This window comes from Semicossyphus pulcher, unplaced genomic scaffold (assembly GCF_022749685.1).
Source record: "Semicossyphus pulcher isolate SPU_LCO1_2020_fin unplaced genomic scaffold, fSemPul1.0.p SCAF_16, whole genome shotgun sequence".
Taxonomy (NCBI): domain Eukaryota; kingdom Metazoa; phylum Chordata; class Actinopteri; order Labriformes; family Labridae; genus Semicossyphus; species Semicossyphus pulcher.
Window position 1 is genome coordinate 15614870 of NW_027211670.1, and position 22363 is coordinate 15637232.

General features: G+C 39.3%; 1 protein-coding gene across 1 annotated transcript in view; it reads right to left on the minus strand.

Annotated features, from left to right (window-relative positions):
* The window catches only part of LOC138593169 (rho-related GTP-binding protein RhoN-like), a 38657-nt gene extending 19332 nt beyond the window's left edge, over nt 1-19325 (minus strand). Inside the window, exons 1-2 of the mRNA XM_069664055.1 lie at nt 19046-19325; nt 17420-17507 (exon numbers count right to left, since the gene is read on the minus strand). Of these exons, the coding sequence (XP_069520156.1) occupies nt 17420-17507; nt 19046-19156 (199 nt within the window). The 5' untranslated portion in view covers nt 19157-19325. The remainder of the gene's footprint in view (nt 1-17419; nt 17508-19045) is intronic.
* Nucleotides 19326-22363: the final 3038 nt, after the last annotated feature.

Consider the following 22363-nt stretch of genomic DNA (forward strand, 5'->3'; position numbering starts at 1 on the left):
CAGCCTTGAAATACGTCCTTCGAAGCCTGCAGCACCTTTATGTGGACACAGCTAATGTGTGGAGAGTTGCATGCGGGGTTATCTTTCATCTATCCAGTGATTTTTTTAATACTAAAACTGCATGATTTGTCCTCAAAAACAGTCCCCAAATCTATAAACATTGTTGACTATGTGAATACAAACGGGCGACATAATAAATAAAAAAACAACATGAAGTGTTTTAAGGTCACAAAAATAGCTTCAAGTGTCTGAGCTCTGCCGCAGGGATAAACATCTTCCAGAAGAAATACTTTAACTTGGCATTTGTTTGACACGTTGCTCGGATATCTATTAAAGTATAAGAAGTGTGAATAAAAGTTTCCTGAGGAGCGACCTTTAATGAACCCCGATAGGCAGGTTTATCATTATGTAATGAAAGGCGAATATTATCTACTCTAAGTTAAATAAGGTAAAACCTATGAGTGATTTTCTTAACGCTCCAAAGATATCTCCCATTTTATCATTTTGTATCCATCTGTAGAGCTCATTATGAAACATGCACTGTTGTATTTTTAGAAATGTCTTTGGTTCGTCAAGCTCAAAGCTGTAAAGTGACTGATAAGAGACAATCAGGCTGCGTGTCGTACCGTTCACTATTCATGGCTCTGCGTGAGTCAGAAGGAGCACAAACACATCTTGAGATGTCTGCGCAGAAAATCATTTTTAATCCCCTTTTATGACATGTTTGTCTGGCACCATCCATCTCAAGACGGAGATGTTGATTTATTTTGAAAGTCCTTCTCGTCCCAGTCATGCCCTTCGGAAGAAATAGAGCCTTTTTTTTTAGGTTTTCATCCAGGCCCTAAACACATTCAAGAGGAAACTGCAGTACAATTTAATACTACTTTATTATAGTCTTTTTTTCCTTCACAACATGAACACCCGCAGAGACTTAGCATTACTGCGACACGCTCATTCTGTGTGAAACTTTGGGACAATCTGGTAAATAACAGAAAAAAAAAATCAGCCTGTAGCTTCAGATGATTTTCACACAGTCCTCTTAGTAAACACACACACACGCACATCTTGGATAATCACTTGGCGTATGTGCATAAACACTTTGAGACTCCCTGCAGAGCGACACCGTGCTGCTCCGTCTCTCCCTCCCTGTTCAGAACTCCACTTGAATTTCCTGTTATTTTAACATGACGACGTCATGGCTGAAGGTTCTGGATATAGTGATGAGATTATGTAATTTACGTCTTAGATATGTTGGCATTTTTTATTTGATATTTTCTGGAACTGAACATTTTTAATTTTAAGAAAGGACATGCCACAAATTTAACGCATGAAGATCAAGTTTGGAGAATAGCATGACGCCTTTGAGAACAATTACATTTGTGTGCTCCTCAGGTGCATTGTGGGAAACGTGCGATCAAGTTTTCCGGTTGCTTTCGCCATAGTACCTTCTGGGCTTCGATATTGACTCGATTTTTATTTACTCTTTTTTTCCCTGTCGCTTGTGAGTGCTCAAACTTAAGTGCATACTCCTCTGCTCGAGTACATAACAATAGTCTGAAAAGCAGCGTGGAGGAATGAGTAATGCTGGTGCTGCCAGTCTTTGCACAATATGCTTGTCAACAATGTGACAACAGAATACCACACACAGGCTGCAAATGTGTATTTTCTATATGGTATCTGAGACAGCTGGTTAGGTCTTTGTCGAGAATCTTCCGGTTGTAATTTCTCGTTTAACCAGTCGCAGGATATGTTTACTAAAAGTGTTGAATGTCAAAAAACTAAAGTTCACTCTGGTTACTGAAGTGTGACTTACAGTAACTACTTGAAGGCTTTTTTTATTAAGACTGTAACAGAATTAAAGTGAAAAACTCTACATGATGTTCAAAGGTGTGTCTTATTTCCTGGGAACAGGAGGAGAACACTAACAGTGAGCAGAGTTTTTCCTAGAATCAGCAGTAATCCTTTAGGAATCCTTAATCTTAATGACAGAGTGACATCTGGGCATCTCCCCCTTCACATTAAACATCCCAGCTCCTGTTGTGATCTTATACGCAGTCTGAGCAGCCTTATGTTTCTGTGCACAGCCCCAAACCCAGAGAATAAATGAAACTGTCGTCCATGAAGGTTGTTTAGTGGAAGCGAACAGTTTGACTGTGGCCATTTTCCTGCTCACGGTGGTTAACCAAAATGCTGCTGTAAAGTTGTGCTGCTGTGTTGGTAAACATGGGGAATTACTGTCATTCTTCACCTCTTGCAACTGAAAGACAATGAGATGTGACAATCTGGCTATATTTAAGAGGAAGGCAACAAGTTTGACAACCCCTCCGCTACTACTTCTCAACTAGACAACAGCTAACGTGAGCATTCAACTACTTTTTAGCTAACATTGCAGTTAGCTAGCAATAGTCAACTAGTAATACTAGCTAACAGTTGCTAACATGACCGTTAGCTACTAATACTAGCAAACGGTTTTGTTAGCTTCTTTCAGGTAGTATTACTAGCTAATAGGGCTGTCACTTTTCCCAAAAGTCAAGTCAGTTATATCCAACTGTGCTAGCTACAGCTACAGCTAGCTACAGCTTCGGCCCTGGAGCAGAACAACAATAAGCCTCCCCTGTGCTTTCTGACTACGGTCGGGATGCTGAAGCAGGAAAAGTTAACAGCGGCTTAGATCGTTTCTGTAGTTTCCTCCATTGGTTTGTAGCAGGCAGCGTATTATTGCCATTTGTTGGAATACAAGGCACACTACTTTAAACGTGAGAGTATTCAGGGACTCGTTCGTGGGCAAGTGTTATCTGTTGTGCTTCAATTTTGAATTCCAGCACGTTTACAGTTTGAACTATTAATATTTCACCAGCTTCAAAAGATATATCGAATTTCGGCTGAAAAGTGACAGCCCTACTAGCTAACAGTAGCAGTAATAAGTGCCTTAACTATTGTATCTTTAAAAACTACCAAACGGTAAAATTAGCTAGAAAGTGGTTGAATGCTTACAAACTTTATTGGCTTTGGTAGCTAATTGGTTATCAAATGTGTTGTTTTAGCTTTAAAATGTCCTGATTTCTGTCCCAATTTGATCCTCCCACCCTGACCAAGATCTCAGGTGAAAATAACCTCTGTGTTAATATGGCCAACAGAGAGGGAAGAGACCACACCAACACATTCTTGGATCTCTACAGTACAGATTACAGTATGCGGTAGAAAGAGGGTCACCTATGAGCAACCCCCTCCTGCCCTTTCCGTAATGGCTGAGGTGTTGGGGGTTGAATTGAGTGGTCATAGCTTTGTCTTGCATTATAGATAAGCAATAGAGAGGGTCTTAAGTGGATGGATAGACCCCTTGAGTGCCCCCGGTGTGTTGGTGTCTAAACAAAGTGCCCTAAGAAAAGGTAATTACTTTTTCCAGTCACAAAATGTAACAACTGAGCCATTGTGGTTTTAAACCACAACTCTAATCCAATCCTTCAAATTCCTACTTCATTTCAAAATGTTTGCTTTTGTGGTCCTGTTGATAATATCAAATCTACATTAATAATCCTGTCACTTTTTTTAGTGTCAAATGTTTGCGTTAGCAAGGGAGGGCTACTGCTAGCTAGAGAGTAGCTTTTAACAAATGTTGCTAAAGTTTTGATTGGGTAAGGCATCAACATTATTTGGTTAAAAAAAACGTACCTTACTTAGGTACATTTAGTAGTAAGGTATGTTACTTACAGGTTACCAAGTGCTTTACACAAAACAAATACCAAATGCAAAACTCCTAAAAGGAACACATTCAAAAGGCGACCAATTAATTTAACCTAAGAGATATACATACGAACATAAAAAGCATACAGCAACCAATCACCACTCACAACAACCCTTTACATTTAAGCAAAGCCAACTTAAATAAGGTTGGTTGGTTAATTCATGTTTTTTGAAACAGTCAACACATTGAGCTCATCTAATTGGAGGGTGGAGACTGTTCCAAAGTCTGGATGCTACCACAGCAAAAGAGCAGTCGCCCTTGGTTTTTAGTTTGGCACACAGCAAAGCCAGCCGATTTCGATTTCATGACCTAAGTAGTAATCCAATTGTGTAAGCGTTTAGTAATGCGGAAATGTAAGCAGGGGCCAAGCCATGAAGTGCTTTATAAGTGATTAGAAGAATCTTAAAATCAATTCTGAACTTTACTGGCAGGGCCGTTTGACCAAGGCAAGTGAAAGGGGCATTGCGGAATAAGGATACATTCTTAATCCAATTCCAAAACCAACGTTCAGATTTTTGCAATGTCTCTTGGTTGAAAGAAATTGGATTAAACCGACCTATTGACATGGTGTTCGAATTACAATAGAGGGTCAAATATGACGCCAAGATTTCCAGAGAGTGGTTTGAAATAGGAGACAAGTGGGCCAATTTATGAGATGGTGTCCTTTGGGATTTTGTTCAGAGCCAATGATGCCAAACTCAGTATAAAGTTAAGTACATTGTGTAAGTTCACGTACCTAGGTAAGTTAATATAAGTCAATGTTGACTTAAACACCGGGTCAAAGTCTTGTGTTGAACTCATCCATCCACCCCGACCTCCTCCCTAAGAGGATTTAGTCGCTCTTAATACTACGTCAACGTCAATAACTGCTATGTCCAATAGAGGCAACAATCTTATTTAACATATATAGGGGTCATGATAAGCTGCTTGCCTTGATGACCTCTTTGATCTTGCTTTTTGGGTGACGATATGAATAGTTTTCACTATGTTCACCCAGACTTGCTGTCTCTCTTAGACAGACTGCTCGATTACACTTGCTCTAGTATCTGAGAGATGGGCCTGTCGCCCCCTGGGAAAGGGAGTGTAAGCGCATCTAGGCCATTGATTTTCAATGTACCCTTGGTCATCGAATCGCCTAAGACAACCAGACCAGGCTCGCTCCATGAAACCCTACTGACACTCCTTTAGTCTGAACTCTGAGCACTTAAAACCCAGCAATCCACACTGACACCATATCCTTTTGTATCTACACCGTACCTATACATGTATTCTCCCACTCCTCTTATCTCTCAGAGCACTTACATGTACACATGCTTACACACCCCTGCACACGTTTAATAGAAAAAACCCATCAGCACTTGGACTAGAAACCCAGTTCCCCCACTATCTCTGCTTCTGTCCAAAAAGCCTCTGAAGCGCTTCAACACATCGAGCTATTTTCTCTGTTCGTTTCTGTCATGGAGCCAGGTGCCACTCACACACAGATACTCGCGCAGAGCACATCTGGGTAGTGCTTTCAAGCAGCCAACACGTAATTGGGGTCATAAAAGCTGCTCATGAATGAATGATGGATTGTTGAGGCAATCTCAGCCACAGACTCAGAAGATGGATGGACGGACGTAGAGATGTTTCGATACCATGTTTCCCTTCCAGATACCTGAATGTGCGAATTGGCCAACATCAAATACCTAAGTAATACCAGTGAGAGACTTATAACCCTGTTCGGATGTGATATGATTGATATTATTTTTGTATTGCCTGGCTCGGAGGATGTATGACAGCGTACTCTATTTTATTTGGTAATTTGACAGTCAGTCATAGCAGAGAACAACATAAATAAATGGATCTAGAAATAAATAACGATCCAGGTTTGTCTGACACACCTCTCTTAGCGTTGGGGAGACATTAATTTTAACGTGAAACTGCTTTATTTGTTTTTACTGGTTTTATTATGTGGTCAATTTGTTTTGGAGAGATGGGGCCTCTGCAGTAGTGCTGCATGTTTATGGCTAAAATGAAAATCACAAATATTTTGATCAATATTGAGATCACCATTATTTATTACATTTTGGGACAACATTTTTTAGTTTCAGTTCCATTTTGTGCTGCATTACAAATCAAGCTAAGAGAAGCAAAATGAAATGCAAATTGCATTGGTAATTTCAGTCTGTCTTTGGGAGTTTGGAGGATTGGGTGTCGCGCTGTCCAGCGCCCCTGTTACGGATGTCGGACTTGACGCTGGACAAGAATGGGAAATAGCAACGATATTCCTCTTGACCTTCTTACACTCATTGTACTGCACTTTGAGGTGTTTTTTTCAGATGGTTGAACGTGCACTCATGCACTCTTTGCATATTACTTTTTCTTGCTTAAAGTGATAATTGCGAAAATTTCAGTTGCGTTCTCTTTGGCGGCACCTATCTCCATAAACGGTATTCCGGGAGCACACTTCACAGATATTCAAACAGTGTTGCATGTGTCGTCTACGGTTGGCTCCGGTGGTAACTCTTGATTTTCTTAGCTTTCCTTTTTTAGACTGTTTGCCTTCATCTGAGCGTCCAATTTGTTTCTTCTTTGGATTTTCACTTATTTTTGAAGTTGTATCTGTAGTCATCGATCTTTTCTTTGTTTGTTCAGCCATGGTAGATTACTGTTTACTCACAACACCTGCAGAAACCGGAAAAGCAGCCGCTTAGCTCCGCCTACCCTCTCTGGCAGACCAACCACTGCTGGGCGATGGAAAACGCGTCACTAACTGGGCGCCGCTTGTGATTTTTTCCACTAAAGTCGCATCAGACACCCAGTCTGTGATAATACTTTATACTGCAAAGGCTTTCATCAGTGGGCCATAGGCTCAATCACCATTGTGTTATCTCGTTTGGCGATAGATAGAGAATTAACAGACATTTATTTAAATGAATAAAATACTACTGCCGCAAGGTAGTGATGTGAAACTAAAATCTCTCGATCGCCCCCTGGGGGAGTGTTTGTTAGTTAAGGAAACGCTTGATTTGATCAAGCGTCTCGTCAGTGTCAAGCGCCGTCAATCATCATTTTCAATTAAATGTGCAGCCCTACTCTTCAGATAATTTTTGTCCCATTAAGACATCAGGGATGACGGAAGATGAAGGAATGCTAACTTAGAAACAAGCAGAGACCTCTGAGACCTGTCATGTCCGCTGAAGAGTAGGGGAAACACCAATTTTTACTTGACGCTGCTTTATTTAATGTAGCTCTGACCGACGTTACATTTTCTTGCGCTGCACTGTTGTTGGTTGCTAATGTAACAGAATAAATAACCATAAATCAGTTCTCTTTTGCTGCTCTTCAACAGTCGTTACCAAAGGCAGCCATAATACATCGATGATTGCAGGAAAGTGTTGCTTGCTGCGTAGGCTACTGATTTGGAGCTGGAGGAAGAGTTGATTTCCGATGAAAGGTTATTGTATTTGGGGCTAATAAATTATGTAATCACATGGGGGCATAGAGAGATGACTCACAGACACCCGAACCCGCGTTTTAGGTGGTATTTGTGGCATTTCTGATACTGCTGTTATGACTGACAAATATAGACGTATGGGTGCATCAGGATATTTAAAGGGCTTATTATGCCAGCTGGGTTTGCACAGCATGTGACAGAAAGAGCGTCTGTGTTGTTGTTTTGAAACACAGGTGTTCTTATTGACTCGTCAGGCCCTCAAGGAAATATCAGAAGTGGCATTCTTCTGAGCAGGAAGCCGCCTCGGGGACAGAGTTCAAGGCAGCAAACCTCAATGCGTTCCTTTGCTGCTCTCTGCTTTAAGGTTGTCACTCCGCAGGTCGAGCCGGTTGCTTTATTGACTCTTACCTCAACACTTTCACATGCTCGGCTGTGAAACCTGCATATTTCCGAGGCTTGTGTTTTTGTGGCAGGAGTACGCTGCAGGCTGCAACAACAATTGCTCTTTGTCGTCAGACAGCCGCAGAGGGAAATAAACTCAGGATCCAACCGACATGCCATTTCTTTGAAGCAACATTCAAATGCAATTGTTCTTTATGATCTCAGGCGAGATGATTTACTCGTTTCACTGCCCTTATTTCTAGCCCTGTTATGTGTTTTTCATAGTGAAGAAAATAGTTGTGTTGTGGAGGCGTTGCAAGTTTCTCAGCTTCAGTCGTAACCACTATTAACAAGGTTATGTTGCTAAGACTTCATTAAAAGTTGTTGTCTCACTTCCAAGTCGCCAAATATGGCAATATATGGGTCAGTAGCCCAGGAGGCCAAAAAATGGCGCTGTAGGTACCACTCTACCATCATTTCTGGACGCTCTCTTCCAGCTTATTCTATTGATGTGATGGTGAAGTCAGGTGACGCGGTATTTAGAGCGTGAAACTGTTTGGGTTGGCTGTCTGGGGTGAAGAATGGGTCAAACAAACAAACAAACGCGGAGGTTTCATACAGGAGATTTGAGGTATGATTCCTGTGTAGTCGGTGGCTTTTTTTAGAGGTTGACTGTTCTTAAGTTATGTGACTTGTGTTAGTTAAGGACCCTACGTACATTGGTAATGGAGCAGCAGCTTAACTTTAGAAATCTACCCGGAAGTTGCTTATTTTTTATTAACGCTAAATTGACTGCTTTATTTTAAAAGTCTTACACTACAAGTGCAAAACTGGCCCCAGAGTGATGCTTCTTAATGTTTTGTAACTTAGGGCCAGACCAGGATGTGAGATTTAACTAAGCAGCTGTGGCTTAGTGGTAGAGTCGGTCGTCTCTCAATCGGAAAGGTTGGCGGTTTGATCCCTCAGGTATGAATGCATAGATCCTGATTGGAGATTGGCACTTGAGTCCTGTTTCTAAAGAATGTAAGTCGCCTTATTTCGGTTTTGCTCCTTCCCGACCCCTGAAAGAATATCTGTCTCTTTACCTGCTGATTGATTCCGGTATTGCTCCGATATGTTAAAATGTACATACATCTTCTAATAACTTGACTTGTAGAGTACCTGAAAGCTACTGCGTACCCGCCTACTTGTCATCCATTTCTAGCCTGACACAATAGCTCCCTTTGCCCACATTTAAATATACTGAGTCCTTTTATTATGCCATGTACTCTGCACAAAAAACCTCCACCTCTAAACTCTCATGCCTGACAAATCATTCACATGCTCATAAAGTTAGAAGGTGAAACAGGACAAAGTGTTTTAATGTCAAGTTTTATATACTGATATGTAATCACCCTGGATTCGAGAAAAAAAGTGATTTTAGGGCATATTCATAATTACCATGAAACGAGTCATTAAGAATATAAAGGTCACCCCTGGAGTCTATATATTAATCTAATTTATGACCTTTTAAAGCCTTACATTGGCAAATTGGTTGATAATTGAGCAGGTGCTTGTAAAAAGTGGATTTCTTTGGGCTCAAGTCAGAAACGCTGTTTGTCTAACAAAGTCAGGGAGGGCAATCAATGCTGGAGGACAGAAAAAATAAATAAAACAACGACACACCTAAAATGTGTGGCGCACAGATGTCAGCAAATCACCTCATTCACCACACTCACACGGCGGCCATTTTCCTGTGACCACCGGTCAAAGTGAGAAGCTCACATTCTGTAATAAAGTCTCTCTGCTGTCTTCCAGGTAAGTCATGAAAATCTAAAGAATCTGACCGTTGTACTCATTTCACTGCCTCTCAATTTATGAGCTTCTTAAAAAACAATGGAGAGTTAAAATTTGGAGTGACACCGGCCAATATTTCAAGCTAAAAATACATATTCGATAACCATTAGATTAGCTAGCATTCAACAACTTTAGCTAACATCACAATTGATAGTAAGTAAATTCCTAGCTAACATTGTGTGAGCTAGCTAGCTACACTTTTTCAGTTGTATTGTGTAACACAGCAAACGGTAGGGTAATAGAAGCCTTCAGCCTTTCCCTTGCTAACAGCTATATTAACTAGTAAGGGCTGAATTCTAACATTAGCTTTTAACGGTAGTTAGTAGCTTATCAGACATGCGTTTCAGCTTGATATTTCCCTCCCGAATTTCACTCTTCATTGTCTTTTCATTTGCTATTTAAAAAAAGAAGTTGACAAGTTGTCAAATGTCCTTAATTTAACAACCTGGAACACGGCAGTAAAATATTAGCTTCTGAGCTTTACACCGTGAGCATGACATCAGCAGAAAATGGCCGCCATGTGAATATGATCTATACATGCGTGCCCAGATAAAGATCATTGGTTCCTACGTTGCAGTACGGTCAGCTGGAAGCAGATCAATCTGGCTCAGCACCAAGTCTTTTCTTTAAAATAAAGACAGATTAGAGTGAGTCACGTGTGTTATCTGACCTGCCAGGACACAGCGAGTTAAGTCTGAAGTGAGCACGTACTTTCCAGAGTAAATGAGAAAAAGACTGAGAGAGGAGTAAGGAAGAGACATGAAGACAGATCGAGAGACGTACAAAGAAAACGCAAGGTAAGCTAATGGAGTGCAAGAGTGCTGAGAGGGCAGTGCCCCAGAAAAGGGGGCTTATGACCTTGACTTGTTGGAAACTTAAGAGAAGAAGAAAAAGAGATTTGTTGAAGCAGCCAGAGAGGATATAAAAAAAAAAAGAATGAATAAAATTAAAGAGTGAACATGAAAAAGTGCAGAGAACTGCAAATCAAGACAGTAAAACTTTGTTAAAGTACATGCGGTCTGCCGGGATCCCATTTTAAGTTCCTAGTCTTGTTATTTGAGTCATTTGGAGACCGAACATTCCCCGCTACACAACTGCTGTGTCATCATTATCAACAATGCTTGCAATTTGAGACTAATTAGTTTTTTGTTTTATGGTGATTTGAGCTTACAATTGCCTTTTAATGACTCCACAGGGTTCAGTGCACATTAAAATAAAGCAGAAGCTTCTTACAAAGGAGAATTTGTCTTATTACTTCAGTCATTTGTTATGAGCAGGAAGGATTGTGTTCATTTTACAAGTGTTTCCCAACGGGCTTTTTTTCAACACCAACATAAACCACACTATAGAACAAAATGAAAAGTTATACATTAAAAGTTGTACATATAAAAATAAAATGAAAACCCTGCCACACAAAACAAAAGCCATGAAAGTATTAAGACTGGGTGTTGTCTCCGAGCACTACTGCCAAAATGTCCCAGCGGCTGCTCGAGGTACTGCACCCAAAATCCTTGGCAGACCACAGAAGCATCTGTCACTATAGGGAGACGCTTGGACACCTTGGATATTAAAACAAGGTTAATTATAACTCTTTGTCTTATGAATTGTTAAACTATGAAGGCATTATTTGTGCTAATAGTCAAGATAGGCTGTTCATATTGCTATTAATCAAAGGCTTAGACGTGGCCAGGGAGAAAAATGTGGCCAATAAAATGCCACACCAAAGACTAAGAACACCTTTTTGGCTAAGGAGCTAGTTGAGTAATGTTTGTTTGATTGAATGGGCGCTGTCTTGGAGTATCCAGTTCTTATAATACACCTGCGTTGCAACCTCTACCACAGTTCCAGTGTGAACCTAAAAGGACGTCAGAAGGATTTATATGTCACTTATGACTTATTGGTTATCGCAACAACCCAAACATAATTGGTTAGCATGAACACTACAGTCAGACTGAATAATGAAGTGAAACAAATGGCAATTCTGTGTTATTATCAGGCCTGGGCAGAGTCTTAGGGTGGGTTCACACCAGCCTTGTTTAGTCCGATTGAACTGAAACCGGGAGCGTTTGTCCCCTTGGTGCGGTTCGTTTAGGTGGTGTGGTCAAAACTTTTGGTCCGCTGGTAAAAGCTGCTGTGTGAACACAAATTGATTCGGACCAAACAAACGGTCTTTAGGTGTGAATGCGCCCTTAATTAATGGCCACCTACAGGGCAAACAGGGCAAACGCATCGGTACCCAAGACCCTCAGGAGCTGGATTGCTCCAGATTCACCATAGGGCATTTTTAAAAAATCTTATTATTTGCTGTTGCTGTTGTTAATTATTTGGTAACTGCCTCAAACTTGATGCTCTTTGGTCTCAAAAATGACCAAATGGTCCAAAGTCCTTAAATCCATCCAATTTGTAAGACCTTGTTCTCTCTAGCAGCACCTTCCAAGGAATGTCACCACTAACGCCCAGTTTGCAATACTTCAATGTAAGGGCTGTCATTGTGGTGGCTGTGGCTCAGTGGTAGACTCTCTCAGTCGGAAGGTTGGGGGTTTGATCCCTGACTGCTAGAGTCACATGTCGAAGTGCCCTTGGGTAAGACATTAAACCCTAAATTGCTCCCAAAGGCATAGCCATCGGGTATGAATGCAAAGATAGTAATTGGAAATTGGCATGTAGGTCATTGACATCAGTGTGTGAAAAGATGAATGTGACGTGTAGTGTAAAAGCGCTTTGAGTGGTTGGAAGACAAAGCGCTATGAAAGTACAGACCATTTACCATTCATCTGTGGGCCTTTAGTTTAATCGCCAGTGAATTACCCCATTTGGCACTACATAGAGGCTTAACTGACACTTGTTAAAATGAAAATCTTGTAGATAATAACTTTATATTGCTGATACAAGTTAACATTTGTACATCTAAGTCTGTGACAGCTGTTCAAACTTTATCTGCTGAGGGAGACCATGTGATTTGATCAAAACAGCTCCAGATCAGCGACTAAAATGGACCTTTAGGTGAGGCTTGTTTGTCTACTGCTGTTTCCAAGGCCAGGAATGCACTTTGTATCTCTGCTTGACTTGCGTTGTTCTGATCTTAATCTTAACTCAGTGTCACACACAACATGGCATGAAAGACCGAAAAAGGAAAGAGATTAAGATGGCAGAAAGATTGGGAGCAAAATGAAGGCTAGCAGAAATGTAAACAGAAAACGGCCGAGGGGGGAATTTAGTTTGGCAGGAAGAAAGAAAAAAAGAGTTTAACCTACGAGGCAGGGAGTGTGAAAACAAGCAGGAGAGGGTGAAGAGGCAGTGGGTGGTGTAGCGAGATGAAGAATGAAGCGGACAAGGGGCAAGTGTTTGGTCACACAGCAAGTGCCTGATTAATTAAATCCACTGTTTGTTTCTGCACAATGAGAGGGCGGCTCGGAGGCTTGTTCTGGCACCTCGCCTAACACTCTCTCCTCCCTGTGAGACGGAGCAACACTCGGCTTCTTCTCTTATCTGTTATCCTACACAGGAGCTCAGGCCTTATATCTTAAAATCTGTGATGAGTTTGTGTTCTTTATCATCTGTATTTACGTCCTTCGGTGGTCTTAAGCCGCTCACAACAAATCTGTTTTGTTATAAAAGGCACTTGGGAAATTAACTTGACCTTCAATTTGTACACTCTGCCTGCAAAATATATCAAACATTTCCAGTTAAAGTAATTAAATCATCCAGTATATAAGTCTGAAACTTTACGCTTAATGTAGCCTGTCGTCAGGCTTTACACCCTGTTCTTTCTAATGTGAAACACTCAGAACTGAACTGTTACGCTACTTGGTAATGGAAAAAAACAACAGATTTTTCTATAATGCTTCCTCAATGTCTCGTCAATGTTTAGTCACAGCCTCTAGTTGCGTTCACCTGCTGTCATGCAAACTGCACACACTGGCATGCCGTGCAACACATCCACAGACAAAATAAATGCCAACAAACATTTCCATGGCTGTTAACGCATGCCTGCACATGCCTGTGAATACACAAACACACAAACAAACGAAAAATCAGCAGTATGTACTTACTCAAACAAAATGATGATTGCATAAGAAATAGAAAATGTAAGTATGAACAGAAGTTGAATACTCAAAGGTATTACAGCAACTGTTACAGCAGCAACATAAAACCATCCCTGTATTCATGCCACCCGTCTGTAATCCCCCCATTCAGTCATTAGTAAGAGGAGTCAGGTACCGAGGGGAGTTGTGGTAATACTGATGTAGGTGCCAATGCACCTGTCTCCCGAGATGGACCCCGAATAGCTTGCAGGGACGCTGCGAGGCACTCGTCTCCTCTCAGCCTTAAGAGTAAGCTAGCTAGCTCAGGTCAGGTCAGACTCGCTTCATCTGCCTAAATCTACATCATTAAAAGTCTGGGTTTTAACAACTAATTATATCTAAGGAGTATTTTAGATTTCCTTGGGAAGTAAGCGTCCTTGCTTTTCTTGCTGCATGTATGTAAAGTGTGCAGCCAGTTAGCTTAAAACAGCTAGCCTGGCTATGCCCAAAAGTAAAAAGTAAGACCGTTGGTATTTATCTGCCATAAACAGTGTACCAACAGTCACAACTTAAAGAAACTTCACTGCTAAACTCTAAAAGCTTTAGTCGTGGACTGGTAGTTCAATTTAGTCCATAAGTATCTTCATTTAACAAGAACTCTGCTGTTAAAATTCACTTAGTTGCTAGCTAACAACATACGCTAGCTACCAACTAGCAACAAATTTGGGAAACTGTTATTTTCACATATTTCTTCATATTTTTACTCTAGTCCCTGTATGTTAATGAAGACGATTAATGAAACAACACGATACACATTAATTTGTTGCTCAAGCTGAAACGTTTTTAGACTTGTGCAATACTTTTTCAGGGCTTTATTGCGTCTTTGCAATTTGCGACTCTTAAGTCTGGCAAACAGTAAAGTTCACTTAATAATGAACAAAAAATATCTAATTTGTTTAGTCAGAGATTAAAAAGTTTTAGATTTACGGGCGGTTATGTGCTGAACTATTTCTTTGCGTGAGTGAGTTCCACATTTAAAAATTCTTACACTAAAAAGTTTTTGTTCATAACAAAGAAACATGTTAATGAGTGAGCTTGAAAGGAGCTGGAAGGCATTGTTGACTTTGGCTAGCTGCTTAATGCTAAGCTAAGCTAACTTATTTATGATACAGACATGAGAGTGGTATCATTTTTTAATGTGACTCTCAGCAAGAAAGTGAGTTATCCAAACTGATGAAGTTCCTTTCATAACTTTAATCTCTACAACTTTGAGTACAATTTGGCATGCTTTCTGAGTTGTGGCAAATGATTATATAAACGCTCATAAATCAGTGATCATGCTTTATAAATCAGTAAAAAGTCATTAATACATTTAGTATTTTGGCTGCCAAGTTGTAAAACACCCCTTTGGCTGGTGTGCATCCTCTCATCAACTCTTTTAAAGTATTCCTTTTTAAAAAATTATACATATATTTCATTCACAGTAACTCACGCTTAGTTAGAAAAAGAATTTAATCATAGAGGAGGTTTGGTGAGCCTTTGGTGAGAAAATACCTAAAGTCTTATTCATTCAGGTACAAATATCCCCACCTGCAAGCGCTATGTCCACTATTCAGCCTCTATTGTGTGCAAAAGATGCCATTAATATGACATAATCACAGTCTGAGTGCTTCCCACAAAAAGATGAATTGAATTTTTTTGACTGGTGGAGTAAATTACTGTTTAAGCTTCCCTTTAGTGTAATTGTAACCACACAGCTCATTGAGACAAAGGTATGTCTGTGTGTCTGTGTGTGTGTGTGTGTGTGTGAGAAACAACCAAAAATTTCAGAGTTGTTTCAGCGGAGTGGCCTCACCCACTGCAAACCAACAGGCAGCACCAGCTTCAGTAGCTGCAGCTCTTAATCTGCAGCTTGTCTAGCTGGTCTTTCTAAGTGTCTGCATGGGTGGAGGCTAATGGAACGCTGCACATTAAAGCTGCTCTCTGTGGTTGCTTGAGAACAAGTTTTAGGGTGTTGTTATGTAAGTGGAAATGAGATGTGAAAGGGCGTAAAGGCTGAAAAGGGAGAAAGTTTGCTTATATGGGAAAGAATTTGACTGTTCCCGAAACTCTCTAGTCAAGTCTTAAAAAACTAGACTAGAGTAAACTCTGTTTATAGTTTTGAACAGATGCCCCAAAGCTATATCAGCACAAACATTTGTTACATTTAAAATAACAAATTTACTAATTTTAGAATTGAAAATCCTGCCTTGTTACATGGAATTGCTTATGATGCCAAATTGTAAGGGCCTGTGTCCACTAACAGCGTTTATTGCATTGGCAGTGTCTATTTTCTATACAAAACCAATGCAGTTTCGCCTTTTCAGCGCTCAGTGTCTTAAGCGAAAAAACTGCTGTTTTTTTGTTGCTCCGCTTACAGCGCTCTCAGTTGAAAATAGTTCAACTTTTGGAACACCACAGCGCTCGTTAATGTCACTTCTCCCTCACCGACCAATCTAAATCAAGAAGGAGCAATCTTTCGATATTATCTTTGTCAACAGCAATGGCCGTATATCTAATGCACCCAGACTTGTTTTTTAAGGGTACAATTTCCAGGTGTAGAGCTGCTGCTAATGCCAGGACACGGTGCCTTTGCATTGTTTTTATGTTTTCTTTGTAAAATGTTCTTGAATAAAAGCAAATATTAAGCATACAGAGCAAAACAGACGTAACGGTCACTACCAAGGGAACACAAGCAACTTACATAACCTAGCAACAGAAGCACTCTGATATTGAGGTTGTGGGCACAGACAGCGCATTAAAACGACATTAGTGGACACAGGCCCTTAGTCATACCTGACTCAGAATTTTGTCCAAATTTAATCAGATCCGAGTCGGCAGTTCAATCTAAAGCTGTGAGTATTCGTTGTTTTCGAGCATTATTTGAGTTTTTAATTTTTTTTTATTTAAGCGCTACAACAAAACTCAGATACAAGCATTCATAAGTTGATTACTTTCTCAGTGTTTGAAATTACGTTTTTAACTGTATTTAGCTTGAAGAAGGATTTTAGTCGGCTATTGAGCTGAAGTTAGTAGCAGCTAAGCTAGCAGCACCCGAAGCTCGCCAAAGTGACACTGATTTTTAAACATAACACTGTTTTATTAGGTATTGTTACTGATTTTATATACCTGGTGAATTTGTTTTAGAGGGGACAGGATTTCTGCAGATATCTGTATGAACAATAATCGTTAGCTAAAAACAAGTTGATTAGCCTACCTATAAACAAGCTAGCTGCAGCTTGGCTAGCTGCTCCTCGCAAAAGAGCTCATTTTTATTGTGAATTTGCTTTATTCAGTTTTTTTACGGGTTTCAATTACCGTGTCTGTTTGTTGTGGAGAGCAGGAGACCTCTGCAGATTATTTAACTACAGTAAAAACCTTGTTAACAATGAACACTGAAGCTTCCTGCATTGCTCTGTGAACAATGACGCAGCAAAAAAAACAAAACTGCATGTATTCGACAGACAAATGCGAGTCGACGATTTTGTCGACTGATAATTTGAATCGTCAATTTTTTAAGGGGCAGCCCCACCCCCTTTTTCATTTTAAATGACTGGCGAAAAAGCTGTGACAGTTACATGGAAGAGGGAAATGTTTTTTCTTTCAGAGACGATATGGCTCTTGAGCTGCTGTTCAAAACAAACCACAAGTGTCAAAGTGATGACAGGACTGGAGTTATACAAACACTGGATGAACACAGACGAGCTGAGTGTGTAAAATTGATGCATCTAAAATAGATATAATTAATCAAAACATCCATAGTCCTCCCAACAGATTGTGCTGTCACACTGTGGTTGCTAATTTTTTGGCTAATAGCCTGGGTGATGTGAACACTCCAAGGAGTCATCTGCGTGCCAATCTGTAGCGCCAGCAGTAACTTTCTCAATCTCTCATCACATTGGTATGTTAATCTCACCACGCCAGGAATGAAAACAAACCACAAGCACGTCTTACCTGAAGTGTCCCACATGTTGAGCTCGATCCTCTGTTTGTCGATCTCGAAGCTGGCTGTGTAATTCTCAAACACGGTGGGGACGTAATTCTGAAAGAGACACATGCGGCTTCAGTTACATGAAAGCTGAGAGGAGTGTTGTGTACATTGTAAGATTTCATTCAAATAAAGATAAGCAAGGTAGGAAAATACTATTGCAGTCAGATATAGTGCAGATAACAGCGCACTAATGAATATCAGAGGTTTGAGATAGTGTGTGTAGAAAGATAAGGCCAATTCTGAGCTTTGACCTATTTCCAATTCCAAACATTTGGGCCAACAAGATTTGATTTCATTATCCTCGACAGTTCAAGACTGTTAATTAGTATATATTTGTGTCACATCTGTGTCAGTTCTTTGGATTACATTTAGTAGACTGTTATTTTCATTCGAATTTCGCCCAGAAAGTCACATTTTTCTTTGTTGTTATTGTATTGTCATCAGCATACTGTACACATTGACAAAAGCACGACACAGACCTGATAAAAGAGATAAAATGAGAAGTCATCAAAATCTCTACAGATATTGTCCTCTGCTCATTGAACACAGTATGTTAGCTGCAAATTATTCAAGGTTTACGTTTTGAAACCTTACGGATTTGCTTAGGTGTTGGGTACTTTTTTCATGCCATTAATCTTTAAGAATGACATGTTCAGATGACAATTTTGTGAATAGTTTTATCCTGATTAAAACTCCTGTGAGGAGTTTTTCACTGGTTATGAAACAGAATGAAATTTATTCTGATTACTCTATATGAGCTACAAAACCAAACCAGACCATCAGTGACAAGATGTCGCAGGGGGGTTAGGTGTCAGACGAAGCGATTAACTGCACGCTGCCTTTGTTTACATTTTACAGGGCAGAAATTTTAAGTGAGCAGGAAAGCAGGATGACATTTTTAGTTAAAAAAAACAACACTTAAGCATGTACAGGACAAAGAGATAAGAGGTACAGCTTTGTCCACAGGGGGCGCCAAAATCAACACAAACCGAAAGTTCCTCACAGGAGCTTTAAGGTCACTAAACATTCAAAGTTTTCAGTCCCAGTTGAAAACATTAATTGTTTTAAAGTAGTTGAGCACATTACAGAAAGACACTGTAGAAAAAAAGGGGTAATTCAGTTTGTTGATAACTGCCATCCAGGCTCACTGTCTGATGAGCAGGGATGTTTCAGTAATTACAGACCAGACTGCTCTTACGCTGACGCGCGCGATGCGCCAAAGCGCATACAGTCCTGATTTATTTGATTGTGCACGAGAAAGATATTCAACAGAGCGAGATAAGTAGAAGCTAGCTAAATTTTAAAATCAATCAATCAGTAAATTCAAACCTGTCTAAAGAAATCAGCAAACACGTAGCCTATACGTCATTTCAAATTACATCCGAATAATACGCAAAACAAACAAACCAACACACTGTGTCATCAGTCTGCTCTAATAGACTATATTTAGATTATACAAGCAGGTATTAAAGTTTCACTGCAAATGTCAGGCTGGACGCAGACTTTTTCGTGCCGTGTGTTTTCAGGGACTTTACGCACAGTGCTGCAGTCATCACTACAGTGTTTATCTTAATGAAACTGTCTCTTACCTCCGGGTACGAGTCTTTAGCAAACACATGAAGGAGAGCTGTCTTTCCACACTGCGCATCACCGACCACCACAATCTTACAGCGAAGTAATCCCTTATTATTGCTCTCCATCGTGCCCCGAGTATCACTGAGTGTCTCCGTGTCGGTGTCTGCTTGTCATTTAGCTCCAAACAAGTTTAGAGTCGAGGAGCAGCTTTAAATGTTACCAGAGAAGAAGAAATCACTTAACAGGTAAAACTTCAGCTCCACAGTCTGACGTAGTTTCAGCTACATGCTCTGAGCAGTGCTGCGCTGCTCTGAACCACCGGTGAACTGAGGCACACTGATAACACCTGTCAGAGAGAGGCTGTACGAACTGGTTTCCTGTCATATCTTTCAGAATAAAAGCATAAAAGTACTTAATGTTATTTATGAATTTATATGTAAACAGATACAAGTATTTTTTATGCTCATTGCCTCAGGTTAAAATAAAACTTTTTAAACTCATATCATAGTTGCTTGTATGTGTGCACCAAAACAACCCAATCTAGTAGTCTTGTGACCATGGACTGTATACAGTCATTGCTTGTCACTATAAAAAGCCAACTCTTATAGGCTACTAAACTCCTCTTAATAAAGACAATGAAACGACTTTTATAATCCACAAGCTGGGTAGATAAGTACCTGACAAGGTAAAGTAACACTTTTGTTATTTTTGTAAGTAGGTTTTTCTATTAGGCTATTACTTTGAAGCCACAATACTTCCGGCCCTCATCTGGCTCTCTTGTGTGATACTTTGGTTATGTGTGTACTTAAGGAATCTGCACAAAAGATCGTTTAGTAGAATTTCACAAAGGTTTCTTTATAACTAAAATAAGTCACGTGTTTTTTAATTTAGCTTAGTATATTTTCAAGAAATTCAAACACAGCGTTGTAAGGAATATAATAAAGGGAAGAACAAATATTTGTAGGATACAAAAGGGGGATCATGAACATTAAAGGCACAGTGACTTTCTCACTGTTTGTCTTTTTCAGCCGGTCATACTCTACACAGTGGAGGGCGTTTGATAATAATCTTTAAATCTAAGATATTTCCATTTAACTGCTTTGGCACAATATCATAGCATATTGTCAGGCGCTGTACAGAGAGCTAGTTGTCTCACAAGTCCTTTGGCTCCATCTTCTGGCCACACCGAAGCAAGCCATTTAATTTTCACAAGCAACTGTTTATGAATTGAAATATGAAATGTAAAGTAAATGTAAAATTAACAAGCTTTTTCTTCTTATAACCGCTGAAGAAGCCTTTTGGCTCATGATGTAAAAGTATTTTTTTTTAAGTAGAAACACACAATAATAATAAGTAGTCTTTAATCACAAATCTTACCAAAGTAAAAGCACAGAAGCAGAATTTGATTTTTTTTTTTAAACTACTTTTTTTTAAGACTTTAAAGTTGGTACTTAACGTAGTTTAAGCCATAAAAAAGCTTTAAATTGTATAACATCGTCATAACTTTAGTACCATCTTTAACCAAAAGTTATATAGCTGCCAGGTAGTGAAGGATAAAATAGCAGACAATGTAAATACAATGTAAATCCAAGTAGCCTACCTAAAAAGTGTGCTTTAATGCTAATTATTTCCCAACACCATGTCTTTTATGTTTATGTCTGGACACATAAACGTGTAAGTTGAAGTTTTGATTAAGACATTAACAGAAATGCTGATAGCGTCTTGTATAATTTTTTCTAGAGTTAACTTCTATTTCATTTTATTTTTTATCTGTTTATCTGAAGTACTTTTTAATATCCAATGTGGTTGAAAAGTCATGAGAATTTTGAAGGTAATTATGGTTTATAGATTTGACACATTAATGTGGCTGACAGAAGCGCTAACAGGATGTGAAACCTCTGCTCAGCAATAAGCATCCACACTGTGCACTCAAACGCATCGTAAATGTGAGTGAAAAAACTTGATAACTGTGTGTAAGTGTGTGCAGAGCATCTGAGCACTTGCCGCATTACCCTCAGACCAAAGTTATTCACCACAGCTTTTTACAGTCAAGCCCAAAGCATGTTTGTAGCAGCTGCATGATGAGTGTGTTGACTCTCAGTGACAGATTTCTCTGAACTAATGCGGAAAGCAAGTGTAAAATTTCAACCTCTGGCCTCACATATGTCTTAATATATAAAGGAGGAATTTCCTGCCCCCTTTAAAAAAACAAAAAACAATCTCTATCATTCCTAACGCCCCTTCACTTCCTGTGTGACAGACTCAACCTCCAAAACAAGATGAAAAAACTTCTATTCATATTATTCATAAGCTAATACAACATATTCAATTAAAAGTGATACGATATTGAGCAACATATGAGAATAAATCTCTAATAGATACTATTAAACAACATAAAACACATTAAATGATCAGTTCTAATTTAAATTAAAGAAGATAAGAAAATAAGTTTGAACAAAAAATTGGTTCCATGGTAACAGATACATTGAGGACAAAAACCCTGAGCTGTAACTTCCTGTATTTTCTCCAGCTGTGGCCTTAAATAATCCCAGTTTCTCTCCTATTGATCCAGTTTCCAGGTTTTAAACATCTCCGCGGCTCTCTGACTCACATTTGGCCAACAACACGAATCGGTCACTTTTTCTGCTGCGTCAAGTCCGACGTAACCAGGAAGTAAAACACCGGAAGAAACAGATTTTGACATAAAAATAAAAGCGTTTTCAGTTAAATCATCGGCGTTAAATCACGTCAGTGTTCATAACTGGAATTCTATTCACAAAGAATATTGACCTGTCACGATACAGAAACAAGATTACAGAATATATTGGCTCATCCCACTGAGCAAATTGATATTTATTAAGTTACATTTTAATGTGTCTATTTCAGATGAAATTCACATGAAGATGTGTAGGATCAGTGAACCTTCACAAAGACAATATGTTATTTTGTTTTAACTTGGCATGGCATGAATATTACACATATATTATTCTTTCTTTTTCTTTTTTAATTTCTTTTTGAAAAAAAAAAAGTTGAATTTATTGAACTACCAGCATTATCAAAATCATTTGATATGAGTGTTTTCTGTGTTTTATTGCCTGTGGACAATTCCGAGTGAAGTATCTGATTTGTTTGTAGACCTATCGTGTCGCCTTATTTCTTGTATTATTATTATTATTATTATTTACACAAATTTCATAACTACTTCGAATGGAAAATCGAATGGCTTTTCTTGAGTTTAATTGTTTTATTGTGAAAATCCAAACCGGAATTGGCGATTCTAAACTCGTTATTCTGACATTTGTCACTTGTTGAGCGCAGCGCACTCACAGGAA